This window comes from Carettochelys insculpta, chromosome 6, assembly GCF_033958435.1.
Source record: "Carettochelys insculpta isolate YL-2023 chromosome 6, ASM3395843v1, whole genome shotgun sequence".
NCBI lineage: Eukaryota > Metazoa > Chordata > Testudines > Carettochelyidae > Carettochelys > Carettochelys insculpta.
Genome location: NC_134142.1, coordinates 100,756,135 through 100,778,359, shown reverse-complemented (window position 1 = coordinate 100,778,359; position 22,225 = coordinate 100,756,135). Strand labels below are relative to the sequence as shown.

Sequence of the window (22,225 nt, the reverse complement as noted above, 5' to 3'; positions counted from 1 at the left end):
GGACTTTTTAAAACAAATCAGTTTTCAAAGTTCTCTTGTGACAGAAGTTTCTTCCAAAAGGTTTCAAAATAATCATCTTTAACTTCCCAATTCTCTTTCTTTGCTTATCATGTATTCTACACAAGGTACCATGCACTGGAGGAAAGGTACACAGTACTAAACTCCATTTTTAATTAGATCATTACTGCTGTAGTAACGTTAGCTTTATTTAGTTCCTGTAATGTAGTCAATAAAGCATTCCACAGTCTCCTTCCCACGCAATGCAAACTTTCCTGGATCCTTAGCACACTGAAATTATAAATATGCTACTACAAAAAGTTACAGTTTGCTCTTATGAATATTTGTTCTGAAATTATCAGTGATCCTGTTATTATTTATGAAACTCCCTTTGTGCCATGAGACTATAACATTTAACTTGAACAGAGTCTCATTTTAATGTGTCTTTTCTATCCCAATGGTTTACTTTAATATTTTAATCATAACACTTTCTATCCCCTTCCCCATTCTCCAAAAACTTGGATTGAATGAAAACAATGGCTTCTCCAAGTCCGCTGTTGTTCTTGTTGGGGCACTCTGCTGGCAAGGTGGACTTTTAACAGTTAATGAGTTTTTTTCACATCTGCTAGATTAATCCTATATGATCCATGAACCCTCAGTCATGATCAACACATAAATGATTCTTTTCAGTCCTATCTTATGTTTCTGTGGTCTAGATTAGAATATTTCATGTTTGCACCAAGATACAAGTCCCACTTGTCATTCCACTATTGCGTCAGGGGACATTTATTTATTGTGACAAAGATGAATATATACAGTCTTAGTTAGGCTGGGGTAAACAGATGAATAGTATCTTGAGCATATTGAAGCAGAATGAAGAATAGATATAAATTGAATTATTTGTTTATAAACTGAACATAAGTAGGTCCCAGTAAATCTAAAATGCTGATTACTTGTGAGGTCTTTTCTAAACTCAGAGTGCCTAATTACATAGTGAAACATGACCTTCAAGCTAAAGTAAAAATACTTCAGACTCACAATGCCATTGAAAACTTCGCAGTTTAAAAAAATCTTATCAACCATCCCTATAAAAGACATACGAGTTAATAGTTTTTCAATAAGTGTTGTTGATTTTTCAATAATTTTCTAAGTGGGATTCTCATTGACAGGACTTCTTTGTTGCAGATGGGTAGAGTAAGCTTAAATTTTTGAATTGATGAAATATTTATCCCTTGAAGGAAGACACAATGTACCAATGCCTCAGCAGTGTAGTTAAGAGATTACTAGCCATGGAGAGAATAAGATTCAGGTCTGTGTGCCATCCCTCATGAGATGGTTTCTGGTGTTTGAGAGTCATGGGTTCATAGAGTCATCGACTCCAAGACCTGAAGGGACCATTAGACTTCTAGTCTGGCCTTCTGTATAACAAAGGCCATGGAACTTCTGCAAATAATTCCTAGAGCAGTGCTTTTTCAAAAGCATTCAATCTTGATTTTCAAATGGTCAGTGATGTAAAATCCATTGTGAAGCCAGATAAATTATTCCAATAGTTAATTACTTTCACTGTTAAATTGTAAAATGACCATGTGTCTGAAGGTATCATTTTTAGAGAATATAGTTCCACATACTCCTGATTGCTGTTTAAAATTATTTGTGGTATTTGTTGTTTATTGGTCATGTTTGTCTGAGAAATCCAGAGCTTTCCGTGTCAGTGGCTTTCTCTGTTAAAACTTGTCTTTTTTCCTTCCCCCTTCACTTTTGCTTGCACTTCCTCTGGCAGGTCAATGAGGTAAGGAAGACCTACTTTAAACTATAAAATACAAAGCTAACCCATCCATTTACATGACTAACCCTGTCAGCATCAGTAACCTTGTCTGAGCCATGTTGGTTTATAACTGCAAGTTACAATAACACTGTCACAAAGTTTCTCATGCTGAATGGAATTTAGCGTTCATTGTGAGTGATACACTCTGAAAACAGGAGGCATCAACATGCAGACCCTTCAAGAGCTTATTGCAGAGTCCCTTGTTAATCTCATCTAATGGCTAAAGTTTATGGTTAATCATATTCCCCCAAAACAGTGCAGCATTTGTTGCCATTCTGTTGGAAAGATTTGCATGCTAGAGTTTTTACTTCGTGGCTTAATGTATTGCTTAGATGCATTCTCTGATGTTGCTACTGTTATGGTTTTGTTGTTCTAGTTACGCAGCTCCTTCAAGCAAGCATTTGGTAAAAAGAAATCCCCCAAGTCGGCATCTTCTCATTCAGATATTGAGGAGATGACTGATTCGTCTTTACCTTCCTCACCAAAGCTGCCACACAATGGCTCAACTGTTTCTACTCCATTGCTGAGAGCTTCTCATTCTAATTCTCTGTAAGTGGAATTTGTGTTTGTTAAAACCTCTTAAAGTGAGTGTTTTGGAAATCCAGTGGTAAGAAATGAACTGTAAGGAGCAGTCCTGCATTAACAGAGAAGTGGGACTGGATGACCTAACAGGAGTGCCATATATTATTATTTAGTGATATTACCCCAAAGTGAGATGGGAGCTCCATTTTGCCACACACACATATACATGGAAATATGCATATTTCATAGAGCTGGAAGGCACCTCTAGAGGTCATTGAATCCAGTCTCATGCCCTCTTGGCAGGAACAAGCACCACCCCTGATTTTTTTTTTAATCTATTGGCTCCCGGCCCTTAAATGGCTTCCTCATGGATTGAGCTCACAACCCTTGGTTTACCAGGCCAATGCTCAAACCACTGAGTTATACATAAGTAAAATACAGTTCAGGGTGAAATCCCAAATGTAGCATTTTCCCACTGACTCAATGGAGCCAGGTTTTCACATAATGTCTGGCTAAACATTCCACTTAAGATAAGCCAAAGCCAGAAAAAAAGATGTATTATTTTACAGCAGCTGCACAAAGACACTAGGTGACTTGCTAAGGGAATCACGGGAAGTCTGTGGGAGAGCTGGGAATAGGACTCATACATCTGTCCTGTGTCCGAATCCATCATCTTAACTATAGTAAAATCATCAACTCTCTTCTGTACGCTAACTCAATATTTTCACCGTGTAGGGGAAGTAAGTGCAGCTAAAGTTATCTTGGACTGCAGAAATAATTGAAATGTCTCCTCATCCTGCACAGGTTCCGGCACAGGTTGACTGACATCTGTCATTTTGTGTTTTCTATTAAGTAAAGACAACGTGCGTTGCTGTAAGATTCAGAGAAGAGTTTAATTTCAAAGTGGTTGATCTAGTTCATGGAACAATAAGAATTTTTTCAAACATTTATGCCAAAAGCCAAAGTCCTGGCTCTTATCATTTGACTTAACTGTGTGTCCTTAGACAAACTTTCTGTGCTTCAGCCTGACAATTTGTAAAATGAGGATAATGGTGCGACCCTGTTTTATGAATATAATGTGTATAAAATGCTGAGAGCCTTGTAAAGCTGTTTTATAATTACAGTGTATCAGTAACTTCTTCATTTTGATTTGGATCAGGAGAAATAGAGTGGCCACAAGAGCAACATGTGTTACCTAGCTGAAATCAGGAAACTTTGAAAGTGTTGTAAAAAATCCTGTCTGATGATATTTCCAGATTGATTTCAGGGCATATACATTTGAATAGCATCCATACTTGAACTTTCCCATCATTTGTTCCATATAAGAATCAAGAGAACAATGGAGATAAGATGTTGATATCATGAAACAGCCCCCCACCCACATTTAAAAGTCATGCTGTTTCTGGCTGTCAGTTGCAACATCATCACTTTCTAGCAATCTTAGCCAATTATGCAAAGGCATAGTTAAAGCTTAAAGCCAGTTTTTAATGTTGGAATTCATCATATTTTGATTATATCTGTTATCAGTCAAAATACACTGAATATGGGTAGTCTTGACAAGTATCTGGAGAGCCAACAGGCTACAGATGAACTGACCAAAGGTCAAACACCTTCATCTGTGGGAAGGGCTTAAGGCAGGGCACCAGTAGATATTTTGGTTTGTTTGTTTTTTGGTGGAAGGAAAAACTTTGCTCATTTACTTAGGGATTTAGACAGAGATATTTTTAAACTGAAACCTCCCTGAAAGCATGCAGCTCTGGTGCTGATTATCCTGCATATGAACTCGTGCATCTGAACAGCAGCTTTAGTCTGCTTAATTGCTTTGCATTGGGTAGCAGATTCAGGCTGCTGCTTAGGGGACCTTTAGCAGAATGAGGAGGCAGCATGATGATCTTCCAGATAATGTAGGTTTATAGTGCTGCCTGTATGTGCTGAAAGGATGTTTACTCAGAGTTTGGGGGAGAACAACAAAATTGCCATTAAAATAAACTTTTAAGCATGAGTGGTTTAAAGCGAGAAGGAATTTATCATGTCTGTATAGCTATAGGGTTCCAAAGCCCTCCGGAATCATGTAGGGAAGCCAGCTGTGCACACCTGTTGAGCTTTAAATCTTTCTGTTTGCTCATCAATCTCCAAGTGACTGCTGCTACTCTCTGTATGGCTTAATGTAGTTAGATTTTTTTGCGTTTGAAAGATTTCCTTTGTGATGATGACTTCGAAAGAAATACTAGTGGTGTCCAAAGATGGGTAGTTCCCAGAATTTAGTTTAATGCACAAATCTTATCAAAGCATAATTCCTATGCTGGTAGAGATGGTTTCTGATGTTTGAGAGTCCTGGGTTCATAGTGTTATCGACTCCAAGACCTGAAGGGACCACTACACCTTCTAGTCTGGCCTTCTGTATAACACAGGCTATGGAACTTCTGCAAATAATTCCTAGAGCAGTGCTTTTTCAAAAGCATTCAGTCTTGATTTTAAAATGGTGAGTGATGTAGAATCCATTGTGAAGCCTGATAAATTATTCCAATAGTTAATTACTTTCACTGTTAAATTGTTTGCTATATTTCCAGTCCAAATTTGTCTAGTCTTAGCTTCCAGCCATTGGGTTGTGCTACACATTTCTCTGCCAGACTGAAGGGTGCATTATTAGTTACTTGTTCCTGTGCACACACTTAGAAAGAATAATCAAGTCACACACCCCCTGCCCTTAATGTCGTTGTTAAGATGCACAGATTGAGATTTTTGAGACTGTCACTAGAAGGCATTTTTACTAATCCTTTAATCGCTGTAGTGAGCCCTCTCCAGTTTACCAACATAACAGTGAACAGTTAATGGCCTTCATGGATCCATGGTCCTGAGCTGACGGGGAGGATGTTGGGCTGGATGGACCCATGGGTCTGACCAGGGAGCCTGAGGTTGGGGGAATTTAACCTCCCTGTGGAGAATGACTCAGGGCAACAGGTTTCCCCCCAAAAAGGGAGAGGTGGGTATGGGCAGCCATTAAAATATATGAGGAACGCCTCCAAACCTGAGAGGATATTTTTCTAATCAGTATTTAGTAATTACATGATAAATGGTAAAATCTGAAATTTGGTATCAATCTTCGATGATTTAAAAAAGAAAGAGGGGCAAATATGAGATCCATTGTCACAAATTAAAGGAAAATGGAAAAGTTTGTAGGACTGTATAACTATAGTTGATACATGATAAAGAGGTAAAATGTGAGTGTATTTTATGTTGGCATTTGATAATTAGAGAGAAAATTAATGCAATTTGCAAGGACTTTCAATCAATTAGTATTCAGGAATTGGAGAAAAGGGTAAAATCTGTGGACATTTAATGTTATCAAATAATTAGATGGGAAAATCTTGGGGATTTAAAAACAGTCATAACAAGAGAAAAGGGGGCAATATGTTGCAGGAATTTTATCTCAGTATTTTAGAACTGAGAAGAAAATGAGACAAAAGCTTCTACATAGAACTTTTATCTCATCATTTGTGCTGTAAGCAGCAACTGAGTTCTGTCCTTCAGGCACATCATGCTGACTTAGGGAAAATTGTTTTTGCTTTATTACCTAAATACTCTGAGAAAACATTTGAAAGTTATCTTCTCAAGCATGCTGACTGACTGTTTTACAACCTTTCCCAGGATTTCTGAGTGTACTGACAGTGAAGCTGAAACAGTCATGCAGCTACGCAATGAGCTAAGAGACAAAGAGATGAAACTGACGGATATTCGCCTGGAGGCCCTTAGTTCTGCCCACCAGCTAGACCAGCTTCGGGAGGCTATGAACAGGATGCAGGTAGGAGTGGAACAAAAACTAAATAAATAAATAAATAAATATTTGCTTTTAACTGTTAAGTGCTTCACTAGTCCTTCACCACACTATAGGCTGAATCCCTCTAATCCAGAACTTTCTTGTCCGGCAACATCTGTAATCCGGCATGATTTTAGTTAATGCTTATCATGTGTGTGGCCAAGTTTCCCATGGTCCTATGAAGTTTGTTTCTGACCACCAGTACTGGCTCTCAGTGCTCTGTGCTGTTAGTTAGCTGTAATTTACCCCTTGATGTCTTCTAAGAGCCCCAGTAAGCAGGGGAGGTGTTGGTAATGTGCTCAACAATATTGACTTCCTGTAGTCTGCCAAATTCTCTTCTCTGGCACCAGTCAGGTCCTGAGGGTACCAGATGAAAGAGGTTCAACCTGTACATAATTTTAGAGGATGTGTAAAATCCAGGTTCTCTGATGCCTCCTGGCCACTGAAAGGTCTGTTGCACTTCTCTCCAATGTAGACATCATGAACCCTGGTGTCTTGCCCAAATTCCAACTTGGGTAGATGCTATCACCCACCCTATGCTCCTCTGGCATTACACATTCAATTGTACAAGGTTCTTATTTAGAGTATTTACTTTGACCACTACCAGTGGACATTTAGATAGTTGCCAAGCTCCACCTAGAGGTGACTACATTTCAGTGGGGGCAGGGAAGTGACTTGTGTGCTTTGGAAAACTTTTATCAAAATGTAAAGGATTAGTTCTAATGAACTGGCAAAAGCCTTACAGGTAACTCAGTGGCATTTCCCTTTCTATCTGTATGTGACACAATAATGTCTGAATGCTGAATCTAGTCAATTTCAGGGAATATTCTAGGTATCAGTGATCAGAATCTTGGTGATTTGGGGAAACTGGACATTCAAAAGGGGAAAACAGGGACAGTGTTTCTGAGTTGTGTTTGAGACCTTTGCAAGCTCAACCAACTAGGGTGGTAGGGCTCAGGAGAAATGAAGGGTACAAGAGGAAATGGGAACATGCACATAGACCTGACCTGATGTGGAGTATGGGAGACCCCAGGAACTGGAGAATGGGCTAGAGAGAGGACCCCTAGAACCAGGGAGGTGGGTACATTGCCCCTGGTACGTGCGAGATTAGGGGACCTTGATATAGTGAAGGGGTGAATGCTGGGAGAACCTCTTGCATGGGTAGAAATGGCAGTGGAGGTAAAGGAGGTACAAGAACCTCTGGCAGGAAGGGGAGGTTGAAGGACCCTGGTACAAGTGGAAGGAGGAATTAGAGCACACATAGAGCCTCTGCCTTGAGAAGAGAAAATGAGGAGCCCAGGAATGAGAGGAGGGGAAATGCAGAGAGGCACACAAAATATTTTCTCAGCAAAGAAAATATTTCAGGGAATCCCAGAAATACAGGAGTATGGGGGACTGGTGACATTCAAAGAGCTTGTGGGATGGACTAGAAGAATACAAAGGAGCCCCTGGTGTGTGCATGCACTTGGTTTACAAACCCTACAAAGTGGGTGCCACCTAGATTTTGTAGTATGCCACTTCTTCAAAAGGATTTCGAAATGTGCATCTTACAAAACATCTGGATTTTATTCTTTGGATACTTCAGTTAGATTCTTAAAGTGTATTCTTCCATTTCCAAGTGAATTGAGGTAACACATGCTTCCTGTCTACTGGCTTTTCTTTTCAAGAGTGAGATTGAGAAGTTAAAGGCAGAAAATGACCGGTTGAAGTCTGAAAACCATGGTAGCTGTAGCAGGGCTCAGTCTCAGGTTTCCATTTCATCCTCACCAAGACAGTCCATGGGTGTCTCTCAGCATAGCCTGAACCTCACAGAGTCTACCAGCCTTGGTGAGTATAATATGAAAGGCAATGGGCAAGTGCTATCCTGTAGTTGGCATATTCACTTTAGCTAGACATGAAAAACAAGAGAGTAAGCCTTATTGGTGACTGTGGTGTTGTTATATGTCAGCCACTGCTCTTATCCAACCCTTCTATTAGATTGTCATCATAGTACTGCTACACCCTTAAAGCTAGCTTTCCAATTATGACCTCAGTCACCTAGATTCATGTTCAGAGCCATTTAATTGTGTACATTTGCCGACGTGATATTTTGCAGAAGAGAAAATATTTTGTAACTGATAGTGACAATTTTCTGTGATCTTCCATTTTTAAAAATTCTCTACACATTGGACAGGGATGTCAGTAACAGTATTCTCACATTTCACCCCTGTGCACGAGGACTATGTTTGTAACAAAAATATTAGTGTAATGCTCTTCTTTGCTGTCATTGTAAAACTAAGAGGCTTTTGATGTTTGCAATTCACAGACATGCTGTTAGATGACACTGGTGATGGTTGTGCCCGGAAGGAAGGAGGCAGGCATGTTAAAATAGTTGTTAACTTTCAAGATGAAATAAAATGGAAGGAGGTGAGCTGTATTTTATATTAGGCCTGTTTATACACCCTTCAGCTTTGAAACATAACAGCTGTGGCCACACTACCTCTCCCTTTCGGAAGGGGCATGTAAATTACAGCTGTTCAAAAATGTAAATGAGGCTCTGCCATGCATATGCAGTGTCTCCTTAGAATAATGGCAGCCACGCGAATTTCGAAGCTGCTAACTTTGAAGCGCCGACCAGCAGTCTAGCCACAGGCGCTTCAAAATACATGCCCAACTTCGAAATTCCCTTACTCCCAATTCCTTTTGAGAGTCACGGAATTTCAAAGTTGGTCACATTTTTCGAAGTGCCTGCGGCTAGACTGCCAGTCAACACTTCGAAGTTAGCAACTTTGAAATTCATGTGGCCACCGTTATGCTAATGAGGCACTGCATATGCATGGCAGTGCCTCATTCGCATTTTCAAACGGCTGTAATTTACATACCTCTTCCGCAAGTGATAGGTAGCATGGCCACAGCCAACTGGTTTGGGTTTTGATCCTGAACTCCTGCCTTTACTGCATTGGATTCTGTTTGACTTTGTTTGGCAAACATTTCTTTTAACAGTTATCCAGTTCTCAGACTAATTAGGATTAAAATAATTCTGTTGAGACAGACAATAAGAAGAGTAGCCTGCCTCACAGCAAAACTGATGGGTCCAATATGAGGAAACACAAAGCTTGTTACTCCAAAATTTAAATCAGGGTCACATTTCAAAATTGTTCCCTAGTTAAACCCCTTGGCGTTTCATTAGCATTAGGACGCTTCCAGCCGCAGCACTTCGAAAGCGCCGCTTTCGAAAGCGCGCGGCTCAGTGTGGCTACATGGGGGTCCTTTTCGAAAGGGCCCCACTCCTTTCAAAATCCCCTTATTCCTCTCCTCCCCCTTATTCCTCTTTCGAGGAACCCTTCTGTCCCATGACCTGCAAATACATCTGGTTATTTTTAAACTGATTAAGCAGCAGCCACGTTTCAAGTGTTGTGCATTGATTGCAGTCCACTTAATAAATCTGTACAAGTATAAATGTGCTAAATTGCATTTATAGTGCACCAGCCACACCAGATCATTGAGTTACTTAACAAACATTCCTTAATAAACACCTATTTGAGGAATAATTTGTGTCACTCACACTTGCATGTATTCAATAAAGTGACATAAAATTAATCAAATAACTGGAAATGAAGTTGAATCAACAGATCTGCTTTTTATTAAGTGCCAGATTTACACGAGTAAATTCTGTGGGGAATTTCATTCACCAAGGATGCTCCCACTGATAAGCTAATTAATTATAAAAATGATTTATTCTGTTTGACTACATCTGTGTTTGTGGTCAGCAAAATAATGAAATAGAAATGATAACTTCTTATACTGATGTGTCTTGGCCTCATATCTGTTGTCTTTAATGACAGCAATTACTTTTTCTGTTAGCAGTGTAGATCCCAGGCAATTGTTGAAGAACAAGTTGGTTTCTGTTCTACCATAGTCAATCATGAACAAAATCATAAACTAAAGTCTTCTGGTATTGTGAAGAGAGAGACAGAATCTAACTTGATTTTCAGATGCTTGTGGAATTTTCAGAAATGAGGAGAGGGAAACTTTTTTCACTTACCAATTAAGCATACTTGATCTGGAATAAACGTGGTACAACAATGTAAGTTTCTGATTATAATGACTATAATTTTCTTATTTTCTTTTTCTCCTTCTGATATTTAAAATGTCTAGCAGATTGCACTTTACAATATATTAAGGTATATTAATAACCATTATTTTAATTGTACATTTATCAATGCAAAGACTATTCAGTAGAATACAGAGTGGTAGCGTAATGTTTTCAAAATTTACCTCATAGTGTTGTGCTAGAGACAAACCAGGGTTTAAAATAAATCGTTAACTGTGGATAGTCTCACATCACTAGTTTTCTTTTTGCTGTAATTAATACATTTGTATGTATTAGGATTCCAGGCCCCGCCTCTTCCTCATTGGCTGCATTGGAGTCAGTGGCAAGACAAAATGGGATGTACTGGATGGGGTTGTTAGACGATTATTTAAGGTAAACAGTGACAATTTACTGTGTGTTTGAATCTTCCAATTCAGTAATAACTTTTTTCATAGTAACAGTACAACTAACTACATTACGTTGTGGACCTCCATGAAGGCTTGGATTTGCATGTGGGTCTGAGCATGCTCAGCTCCAGGGATCACTGCATTCTAATCTTGGCTTAGATAGACATGCTGTGGGAGTATGGGAAGTTCAGTTAACTTCTTTCTACTTCAGCTTCCCTGTTTGTGAAGCAGAGATAAGTTACCCTCCTACTTGACAGGGATGCATTGAGGATTAATTAGATAATGTATTTGTAGCACTTTGAAAATACAAAGCAGTCCCTAAATGTTGTTATTGCATGTTACTATTGTGACGTAGAACCATCAGATCAAGCAGATTTTGGAAGCTATTTTTGTCATCTCAGGAATATATCATTCATGTGGATCCAGTGAGCCAGTTAGGATTGAATTCGGACAGTGTTTTGGGATACAACATTGGGGAAATCAAACGCACAAATAGTGCAGAGACACCGGAGCTGCTGCCCTGTGGCTATCTGGTTGGTGAAAACAATACCATCTCAGTTACTATCAAAGGTAATTATACTTGATCCATCCATTGTAGTTCTCAGTAATTATATCTCATAAATGCAATGGTTTTAGGAAGCTCAAAAAATGGGAGACTTTTTATTATATTTTTTTCCTGTCTCTTGCTTTAATCCAACTGTATCTTATTTTTTCAGTGGTTTGCGAATGTAAACATTAGACTCTGAAGAGTATTAAGACAATGTGCCTGTACCCTAACTCTGTATCACTCTATCTTCTTAATCCTATAATAGTAGTACTAACTTACAGCAGATCTTGTCCTGGAATAGGAAAGCAACTTGGGCCAGACTCTAATAACTTTGCTTCTGTTGTTTAGCGCATTTCTCTACGAGAGCTCATTGATCTCAATGAAGGTCTCTCATTGGGTCACAGCTAGAAAAGATCTCACGATTCATGGTTTGAACTCTGTTATGTTTATTCTTTCCTTCCTTCTTTTTTTCATTGGGATGGAGGAATCTTTTTGGTTTTTTTAAGACAACATGGCTATGTCTACACTAGCCCAAAACTTCAAAATGGCCATGCAAATGGCCATTTTGAAGTTTACTAATGAAGTGCTGGAATAGATATGCAGCACCTCATTAGAATGCCGGCAGGCATGGCACTTCGAAATTGACATGGCTCGCTGCCACGCAGATTGTCCAGACGGGGCTCCTTTTGAAAGGACCCCACCAACTTCAAAATCCCCTTATTCCTATCTGCTGATAGGAATAAGGGGATTTCAAAGTTGGAGGGGTCCTTTTGAAAAGGAGCCCTGTCTGGATGAGCCACTCAGTGGCGAGCCGCATCAATTTCGAAGTGCGGTGGCTGCCAGCATTCTAATGAGGCGCTGAATATGTATTTCAGCACTTCATTAGTAAACTTCGAAATGGCCATATGCATGGGCTAGTGTAGACACAGCCCTTATCTTTTATTTCCTTTGGGAACTCATTCTGTCCCTTCCTCAGTCTTCAGATGTGTGCCATAGTCAGCTGCCTTCCATCCAAGGGGCACTGTGTGGGAGTCACTTTACTGGCTGACAGTTCTGCTTGTTTAATCAACCAGAGCAACTGTTAAGCAACAGAAAATGTCCTCTTCCTACTCCATGAAGGACTGAAGAGGCTGAAAAAGGGTCTAAAGAGGGAACGGAGATGGAACCCATTTCTCTTTCATGTCCCTAAACAGCAGCAATATGACTGAGTTACCATCACAGACCCACCAGTGTAATTTAGCGCTGGTGTGTGCTACAAGTTCTGAAGAACGCTTGAACATAATACTGCTTGATATAACATTTTTGTTAAAGTACACCAAGCAGGGTCTACCTAGGCTGGTTAATATGCAGGACATTTCAGCAGTTTCGAAATTACACTCCTCTGAGGTGTGTTTACCTCACAGAGTATGCAAGCTGTTAGTGTTAGCTGTATAGCAGGAAAAACACGATCACAAAAATACTGAAACGTTTCAGTTCACTCAGGTTTATCCAGGATCTGAGACATTCTTCTAAATGCCCCAAAATACAACTTGAATGAAATGTTGCTTGAGAACTTGTCACGCTAAATAAGCTATATATATTCAGTTTGCAATGGTTTTACTTATGCTTTGTAGATTCATTTAAGATATACTTAGGTTTCATTTAAAAATTCTATCTTAGTCAATTCATGGGAAGCCAATAATTCATTTCGTACCTTCCACATATAGAGCTGTGCATACAAATGTTTGATCTTGTAAGTAATCAGTCAGGTGCTAACAGTTCTGTCAACATATGAGGTGCCAACATTCCTTCAGGTTTTTTTTAAGCTTTGTGTGCTTGCCCTGAGCCAGTTATGACTAAAGTGACTGCTGACATTGCACAAATGCTCCTCTATGATACTTTATGCCTGAAGCTGTCTGTATTAATTCACAGAAAGAGTTTGGAGCAAATGGTCTGGGTATTTGGAGAAGACCAGGGGACCTGATGATAGATTTGTTTTGTTTAGCAGAGCAGCAAAAAATGGCTGAATTCTGGGTAAATGCATCTCTTCCCATGACTGTACTTGACAACAAAATGGCCTAAGAATAGATTAATGTACAGTAGAATTGGAAGCCAGGCTTTACCCAGTAATTCTTGATAAATAAAATAAACTTTCAGAAATCCAGAGGACTGAGATGATTCATGGGAATACAGTTTAACCAATAATTGTATCTAAGACCATTTGTCCTGGGCAGAACTTATGCAGCATAAACTGTGCTGGCTAATCTGAGAGCTAGAGAACTGAGAGAGCTCCCAGTAGAGGTAGTCCTTTGCATGCAGTGTAACTAGCTGATTAATGACTCTCCTCTACCACGAGATATAATATAATGTAGATAGGAGTCTTCATTTGGGGGAGGGAACATTCTGTTCTGGTATGGCTATGATTGGAAGAAGTGGGTCTGTCCCACAAAAGCTCATCATCTAATAAATTATTTTGTTAGTCTTTAAAGTGCTACTGGACTGCTTTTTGCCTATAATTGATGTAGGTGGAGATAGCAGCTTCTGAGTGAAGCTTTTGGGGTGTTTCCTGGTGTAACTGGCCTTAAGGTCGGTCTCTCTCTCTCTCTCTCTCTCTCTCTCTCACACACACACACACACACACAAAATCAGATTTTCCGTATAGATCAGTGTTTTCTTCTAGCCTTTAACTCTAATTTAACGTAAACTTGCCAGTTAAAATAGAGAGATTTTCCATATTTTTGCTACTGGGGCAGAAGTTTAAAACCCCTGCTTTTTTGATGGAAAGGGTTTTTAGCAACTTTAGAAAAGTGTAGCTCCCCTGACTAATGATGATTTTCTAAATACAGGTATCTGTGAGAACAGTTTGGATTGTCTTGTGTTTGAGTCACTGATTCCAAAGCCTATACTGCAGCGATATGTGTCTCTCTTAATGGAACATAGACGGATTATCTTGTCTGGACCAAGTGGCACTGGTAAAACATACCTAGCAAATCGTCTGTCTGAGTTTATGGTACTTAGAGAGGGCAGAGAGCTGGCTGATGGAGTTATTGCAACCTTCAATGTGGATCATAAGTCCAGTAAGGTGAGAAAATGGAAGGTGTCTTTATAGAATCACTGCTACTATGTGTCAGAAATGAGAGACTCAACTATTAACTTTAAGTAAATAGCAGTAGACTACTGTGATTAAAATCCTTAGTTTGAAAAAAAGGTAACAATATAATGCACCTCTACGTTGCCTTAATCTAAAAGTTAGAGTGGCTGTGTGGCTACAAACAATAGCAGCAGCAGCATTTTTCTGTATATACCTCTGGTAAGGTTTGTAGGTAAGAAAACAAAGCTACCCTGCCATGTTATAAATGCAATGGCCACAAGCCTAATAGGGAGTTTTTGAAAGCAAAGTGCTGGCTGGGAGTATATTCACCACCAATTGATATAGATTTAGTAATCCTGTTTAATGCACACTTCAGAGATGATGAGAGTAATCTTACCCAAATATTCAGTTGTGGCACTGAATTTTTTCCATGCTGTTGTCCCAGTCATCTAAATTCTGCCTCTGCACATGAACATGACAGCCAACTCATTCTATGTGCTGCTGTTAGAGAGTAAAACAAGAGCAAGAATATCATCAAACATGGCAAGCATGGGCAGCCAAGGTATGCTGCTACTTCTGTGCCTTCTGACCTGCCTTACCCAGTATGCTAAGATATAAGTTATTTAAACACCTCAGAGCTCTGTACAGTGTAGCACAAGATATGTTAGCAAAAAGGCAGACCTTGCACCCTGGTAATTTCCAAATAGGCTCCCCAAAAAGGACTCCTGGCACATATTTGAGTCTTTAACACCAAAAAGTATTCAGGCTAAGGCAAAAGTTAAAAGTGAGAAGTCATATATTTACTCCACTTGGAACAGTCTGGCCTTGTGTGGCTCAAGCAAAGCAGGCTATGTTATTTTTATTATCAACGGCTATTCTAGAGCTGAATCCAACAGTCAAATAGCAAATCTTTTTCCTCTGCTAATTGAGTTTCCAAGGAATAATACAAAAACCAGCTTCCTTTTCTACATATGCTTTGCAGGAACTGCGGCAATATTTGTCCAACCTTGCTGACCAATGTAATAGTGAAAACAATGCTGTGGATATGCCTCTTGTCATCATTCTGGATAATTTGCATCATGTCAGCTCCCTAGGAGAGATCTTCAATGGGCTTCTGAACTGCAAGTACCACAAATGGTAATGGGATCTACACTTCAGCCCCCTAAAACTGGTCCTTCCACTGAGTCAGACTTATACCATGATCAATAAAATAAATGCTAGAAAATTGTATCAGATTATTTTTGAGACTGTGGGCTGAAATGGCTAGAACTGATTCTGTCAAAAGAGCCTAGTTCAGGGGTCAGCAACCAAAAAAGCAAGAAGAGCCGTTTTTTTCTGATTCAGTGAAAAACTCAGTAACTAAAGAGCCACGATGCATGTGAATATGAGACGGTACTTAATAAATAATGTCAAACCATATTTTTTGTAACCCCTATTTTAAGAAGAGTGCGCACATAATGATTTGTAATGCGATACTTGTTCACTGCAGGATGTTCACAAACTTTTTATGCATTCTGTTTCCTCACACTTTACATGTGTGTTTGCACCACTGTCTTCCTGACTTTCACTCCCAAACCTTCTATCTCTCTGGAGGACGTTAGGGAGAGTTATCCAACGTTTCGAGATCACATATCGTCTGCTATTTAGATATGAGTGGTTCATTTTTGGGCTCTTAGACGTTCACCATTTATTGAAAATAATCAGGAGGGGTTTTTTGGTTGTTTGTTTGTTTTAAACTTTTCAATTATAACATCAGGAGCCACAAGGAAGTCCTTAAAGAGCTGCATGCATCTCCAGAGCCACAGGTGGCAAATCCCTGCTCGCTGAATGGAACTGTGTGTGTGTGTGTGTGTGTGTGTGTGTGTGCTGAATGGAACTCTGTGTGTGTGTGTGCGTGTGTGTGTGTGTGTGTGTGTGTGTAGTAAAGTATTTGCATAAATTGTATTCATCACACACAATAGTCCTGGAATATTAAGAACCCAGTTTTCAGTGAAGGCCTCTCTTTGTAGGTGATACTTTTGCATCCACAGTTCATCGCAAGTACGGTTATTTGTACCTGCAGATTAACTATACTGGTAGATGAGTGGCTGGAGTAAACCCATTGGGGTTGTAAAGTCTTAATTTGAAAGTTACTTATTAATTGTGTTTGAATTATTGCCTGCTAATTTGTTCATTGTTTTCTCATAGTCCTTACATTATTGGGACGATGAATCAGGCCACATCCTCAACTCCTAACCTTCAACTACACCACAATTTCAGGTACTGTATGTAAATTGTCAGATTACCTGATGGCTATTATTGTACTGCTTAGCTGAGAGTATAAAGAAAATATCAGCTAGACAGGATGAACAAAATCCATCTGGAATCTAGGCTGTCACTCTTTAGACTAACAGGTAAATCCTTGACACTTCTCTTGTTCTGCTTCAGATGGGTGCTATGTGCTAACCACACTGAGCCAGTCAAGGGCTTTCTTGGTCGTTTCCTGAGACGAAAACTAATCGAAACTGAAATCAGTGCCAGGATGAGAAATGCAGAACTGGTTAAAATCATTGACTGGATTCCCAAGGTCTGGCAGCATCTCAACAAGTTCCTGGAGGCTCACAGTTCCTCTGATGTTACTATTGGTGAGAGATGAGAATTTGTGTTCCAGCACCAAAGCATTTTCGAATGTTTCTGAGAGGAAATATCTCAGTTCCATGCACTCCACTGAAATTAGGGGAGATGATTTATAAAAACCACATTTTTGACTGACCATGCTATCCAGCAAAACTGTACCAAGGGATCATAATAGATAGATTGTGGACATAAGGGAAGTTTTTAAAATTCTCATGATGTGACTTTAATTTCTTCTTTTAGGTCCACGACTCTTCCTCTCTTGTCCAATAGATGTGGATGGTTCTAGGGTCTGGTTTACTGATTTGTGGAACTACTCTATTATCCCATATCTTCTGGAGGCAGTCAGAGAAGGACTACAGGTGAGGAGGTCAAGTATGAAACCTGAACAGTGTTTCTGTCTAAATAGCAAGAAGATACCAGATGCAACAAAACCACCTTAACACTTTCCTCTAGAAACAACTAGATACGTTGGATAAAATTTTCAAAAATGATTTTGGCATTGATGGTGAAGCCCTTTTTGAATTTCAATAAGAATTAGGCTCCTGAGTGCCTAAGTCATTTTTTGAAAATGGGACTTACACTCCTAGGTCACTTAGGCTACGTCTACACTAGCACACTACGTCGAAGTAACCTATTTTGAAGTAAGATCATCGAAATAGGCTACTTCGACGCGTATTGTCTACACGTCCTCCAGGGCTGGTGCCATCGATGTTCAACGTCGAAGTAGCAACGGGGAACATTGAAAGGAGCCACCCCGGAAGGAAATGCAGAGTATCCACACACACAAGCACTCTCCATCGAAATAAGGGGCCAGCAAAGCCTGCGGATGGGGTCACAGGCTGGACTAGCCCTTCTGGGGCAAGAGGAAGCCGCTCCCTTAAAGGGCCCCTCCCAAACACACTCGGCCTGCACAGCACGAGGTCCGCAGAGCCGACAACTGGTTGCAGACCCCCAGCTGCAGCAGCAGCAGCAGCCAGAAGCCCTGGGCTAAGTGCTGCTGCACGTGGCGACCATAGAGCCCTGCAGGGGCTGGACAGAGCGTCTCTCAACCCCTCAGCTGATGGCTGCCATGGAGGACCCCACTATTTTGATGTAGCGGGACACGGATTGTCTACACATGCCCTACTTCGACGTTGAACGTCGAAGTAGGGCGCTGTTCCCATCTTCAGATAGGAATAGCGATTTTGACGTCTCGCCGCCTAACATCGATTTCAATGTCAAAATAGCTCATGGCGCGTGAAGACGCAACGGGTGCTATTTCGACGTTGTGCCAGCTACTTCGAAGTAGCTAGCTAGTGTAGATGCACCCTTATACACTTTTCAAAAATGTTAGCACACATCTAAATTTCCATACATAAAAGCACTTGTTTACACTATTATCCCTAATTTTTCTTAAAAACTAAACAAGAATTTTCAATATGTTTACAATGGTCAATGAACTCTTTCCACAACTTGTAACTGTCTTTCAACTGATAAGCCTAAGCAGCATTTGGAGAGATGTATTGAATAAGTGTTCAGGATTGTTCTCACAAGCACTTGGTCTTTTATTTCCCAGGCCAGGTTATAAAATGTTGACTCACTTTCTTTGAAGTTCCTCCAGGGTCTGTAAAGAAAACTTCATTAAATCTAATCTGAGCAGAGTTATTGAACTGCCTGCACTTAGCATCTGATTAAAAATTCAGGTTCTCCAGCAGTTTTAGACAGCTGGGATAGTACTGGCACTTATATCATTTTATGGGAGCCAGCATGTCTGTGGCTAGTGCAGGGAGCTTGTAGCCAGGAGATGTGTGCTCTCTTCAGGTCTGCTACTGATTTGCTGTGTGAGCTAGACAAAGCAGTTGGTGTCTTGGTACTTCAGTTCCCCATCCACAAAGTAAGAATACTAAAACACCTACCTCATACGAGTGCCATGACATTTATCTAATTAATGGTAGTAAAGTCTTATAGGTGTATGAGTGAAAGTGGTGGTTCATAAGATTTATTATTAAAAATAAACTCATTGTGTTTCAATATCGTGGAACAGCTTGCAGATTTTATGCTGGCCGAAATAATTTTTCGGATGCATCTGTGTCCCCATTTTTTGCTTCTCCCCTGCAGCAGCCTCTCCAACTAAAAAATCAACCCAGTTGCATTAAATCAGAAGGAAAGGCAAGTGTAGGTTTTCCACATCCATATCTCTGATCTGGATTGCATGACAAGGTGAGCTCATCTGGACATACTACACCAAGGTACTATATCAAGGAACAAAGAATGTAGGCGACACAGAATGGCAGATAGTGTCCTGGAATGCAGTGACACTGAAAAGGTTTTAGGAGTAATGGTAGGTAATTAGTTGAACCACAGCAACCAGTGAAATGCTACAGCTAAGATGGTGAATATGATCTTGGAAGGCATCAGCAGCAGACTATCATGTAGGAGTTGGGAGGTAGCATCACCTCCCAACACAGCATTAGCAAAGTCATTGATGCAATATTGTGTGATGCTTTGGTACCCACACTTCAAATAGGATATTGAAAAATAGAAAAGGATTGAGAAAACAGCTGCATTAATGATTTAAAATCTGGAAAGCTGGCTTTATAGTGTGAGACAGAAACTCATTCTGTTTGGTCAGTCCTTTAGAAGGTTAAGGGATAATTTGGTCATATTTTACAAGTATCTACATTGGGGGGGAAAGAGTTTTCTGGTAGTAGATGACTCTTTAGCAGAAAAAGATACAAAGTGATATAATGGCTAGAAGATGGAGCTAAATAAATTCCAACAAGTAAATAAGCACAAATTTTAATGAGGGATGGAACAATGTAAACTAGGGGATATGGTGGATTCCTGGCCACTTGATGTTTTCATATTAAGACTGGATATCTTTTTAAAATGTATGCAGTAGCTCAAACAGAAATTATGCACTTGATGCAGAAATTACTGGGCCAGGACCTCTCGCCTGTGATAAGGAAGAGGTTTTAGACTAAGTGATCCTAATGGCCCCTTCTTGTCTAAAAATATAGGGTGAAAATTAATAATAATAATATTTTAAATTAATGTTTAGATATTGCTTTGATTTTCATTAATGTTGAGCTTCCTTTTTTTTCTACTTCATGATGTGCAAAGAAAGCATGGTTTTTGCTTATAAATAATAAAATAGTAACTTTTTTCTTGTCAAATGTCATTTCTAGAGTAGAGAGTCAGTTCTTGTCCGCATTGGAAAAATGATTGCATGGCAGCTGGAGAATTAGTGAAGTCATGACACCACAATAGACTGAAAACAGAGTAATTGACAGGAAGGATTTTGTTATGCTGCTTAATATGTAGGCTTCATTGTTAACATACCAATGTTTGAAGACTACTGCAGAGAATACTCGTGTTAAAAGATTCCACACAATTAGCCCTTCACCTAAAACTACCTGCCAGAATCCTCCGAATAATTTTTCTGTCCAAACGACAGAAGACCAGGCTGTTATTACTTTTCATTGTTTCAGTGGTAGCTTCTAGAGGCCTTGAGCATATCGAGGACAATCATTACTGGCCCTGTGCAGACACATAGTATAGGATAAGCTCTGCCCTTTGGTTACTTGACATATCTGATCCTTTTTAGGCAAAAAGCAAACAAATACATTTAAAAAATAACTTTCAGGTTTTCTTTGTATCTTCCCAAAGAAGGGGGGAACTACAAGTGGAACCACTCATGAAAATTTCCTTTACAGATCATCTTTAAAACAGGGAAATGGAAGTTGCTTTTTGCCTTTGGACAGGTGACTTAACCAGTGCGTGCCTGTGTTTTTCAATCAATAAAACGGGATCACAATACTCACATAAGTTGCAACTCTGCCTGTACTGCATTTTGAGTCATTCACATCAGAGATTTGCAAAGCATTGGAATGTTTAGAACAAAAAGAGAATAGCCCATGCTACCTGCTTCCTGTTTTTGTTTTGGTTGTGCATGCTGTTTGTGGCCTCCTGACAGTCACTTAAATGGCCTCCTTACCAGGGCTAAGTATTTCCCATTTCCTTGTTTTTGGCTTTCAGGGTCTTTTTGTCTAGCTTCCTGATTTCTTTTTTTTCCTTTTCCGTATTCTGTTGAACTTAGTTATCTTGTGTAATGGCTCAGCTTACTCCAAAACTTTTGTTTCCCTGTGTCTGTGGATAGGAATTATGACTGCAAGCCTCAAAAAATAGATTTTGTTTCAATAAATTCATAGGACCAAGATACACCATTCCCCACAGCCTCTGCAGTGGCAGAGAAATGATTGAATGAGACTCCCAGATGATCCTGGCAAGTGACCCCTGCCACATGCTGCAGAGGAAGGTGAAAGAACCGTTCAGTTACTGCTAAAGTGATGTGGGGAAATTCCTTTTGAACCCCACTTAGACAATCAGACCCTGAGTATGTGAGCAAGAACCAGTCGGCGGAGCTCATGAGAAACAGAAAGCTTGGTGCAACTTCAGAGCCTTGGAACAGATTGTTCCATCTCCAGCTGAGGAATACCTTTGAGGAAAGGGAGTGGGAAGTCTCTTCGTGACCCCTGCAGGTAGCTTGCTGAAGCCCCAAAACATGAGCTTTTAGGGACATAAGGCATAAACTGGAACTAAGTCCTGAAGCTGCTGAGCACTATCACAAGCAGCCCTGTCACACAAAACACTTGTAAATGTGTCCTGATGTCTCAAAACTAATTCAGTTGTTTACCCTCATATCACTTGTTGAGAGGCTATTCCAGAATGTTGCTCTTCTGATTATGAGAAATCCTTTTCTACTTTCCCACCAGAATTTGTTCATGGCCAGTTAATACCAAGGTGTTCTTGTGAAAAAACTATTACTAGAAATGTACATTCGATCCTGAAATCTGTCTGTCCCCCATACCCAGAAATGCTCATTTGTGAATACATCTTGTCAGAGGGAGCCACTATCAGGGAGAAAGGGCAGCTTCCTAATCTCAGTCCAGTGCCTGTGGGGCTGGACATGGACTGAATGAAAAACTGTATATTTGTATTGCCATTTAAAGATGCATTATGGACAAATGACATGTGGGCCAATTGGATCCTTTTAAAGGCTGTTCCCATTGGACTTCTTCAGCCTTGGTTTTGGTTCTATTCCTAAAAGCAGGGATGTAAAAATCCATCTCTCTCTCCCTCCTGTTACTGTTTTCGGCCTCAGCTAGAGCAAATAGGGGGTCCCAGAGTCTGCTTCCTGCCTGTCTGGTACATTCTTATGTGCTTTATCTCTGGAACTTGTACAATGTCACTAGGGACTGCCACCTTCTAATATGCACAGGGGGAACATTCCTAGTGATCATCTGCAAGGGTTGCAATAACTGTTGATTGCAATGGAAGAGAATGTCTGTTCCAGTCATGAATTTGCCAGAT

At 40.0% G+C, this 22,225-nt stretch overlaps 1 protein-coding gene across 6 annotated transcripts in view; it reads left to right on the top strand.

Moving 5' to 3' along the window:
* Nucleotides 1-22,225, top strand: part of NAV2 (neuron navigator 2) — a 359,017-nt gene that overhangs the window by 323,699 nt on the left and 13,093 nt on the right. For all 6 annotated transcript variants that reach the window (XM_074997678.1, XM_074997676.1, XM_074997677.1 and 3 more), the window contains 11 exons: nt 2,199-2,371; nt 5,993-6,146; nt 7,829-7,988; nt 8,467-8,567; nt 10,531-10,626; nt 11,042-11,210; nt 14,013-14,248; nt 15,240-15,394; nt 16,445-16,516; nt 16,685-16,881; nt 17,114-17,232. In XM_074997678.1, coding sequence (XP_074853779.1) covers nt 2,199-2,371; nt 5,993-6,146; nt 7,829-7,988; nt 8,467-8,567; nt 10,531-10,626; nt 11,042-11,210; nt 14,013-14,248; nt 15,240-15,394; nt 16,445-16,516; nt 16,685-16,881; nt 17,114-17,232 — 1,632 coding nt within the window. The remainder of the gene's footprint in view (nt 1-2,198; nt 2,372-5,992; nt 6,147-7,828; nt 7,989-8,466; nt 8,568-10,530; nt 10,627-11,041; nt 11,211-14,012; nt 14,249-15,239; nt 15,395-16,444; nt 16,517-16,684; nt 16,882-17,113; nt 17,233-22,225) is intronic.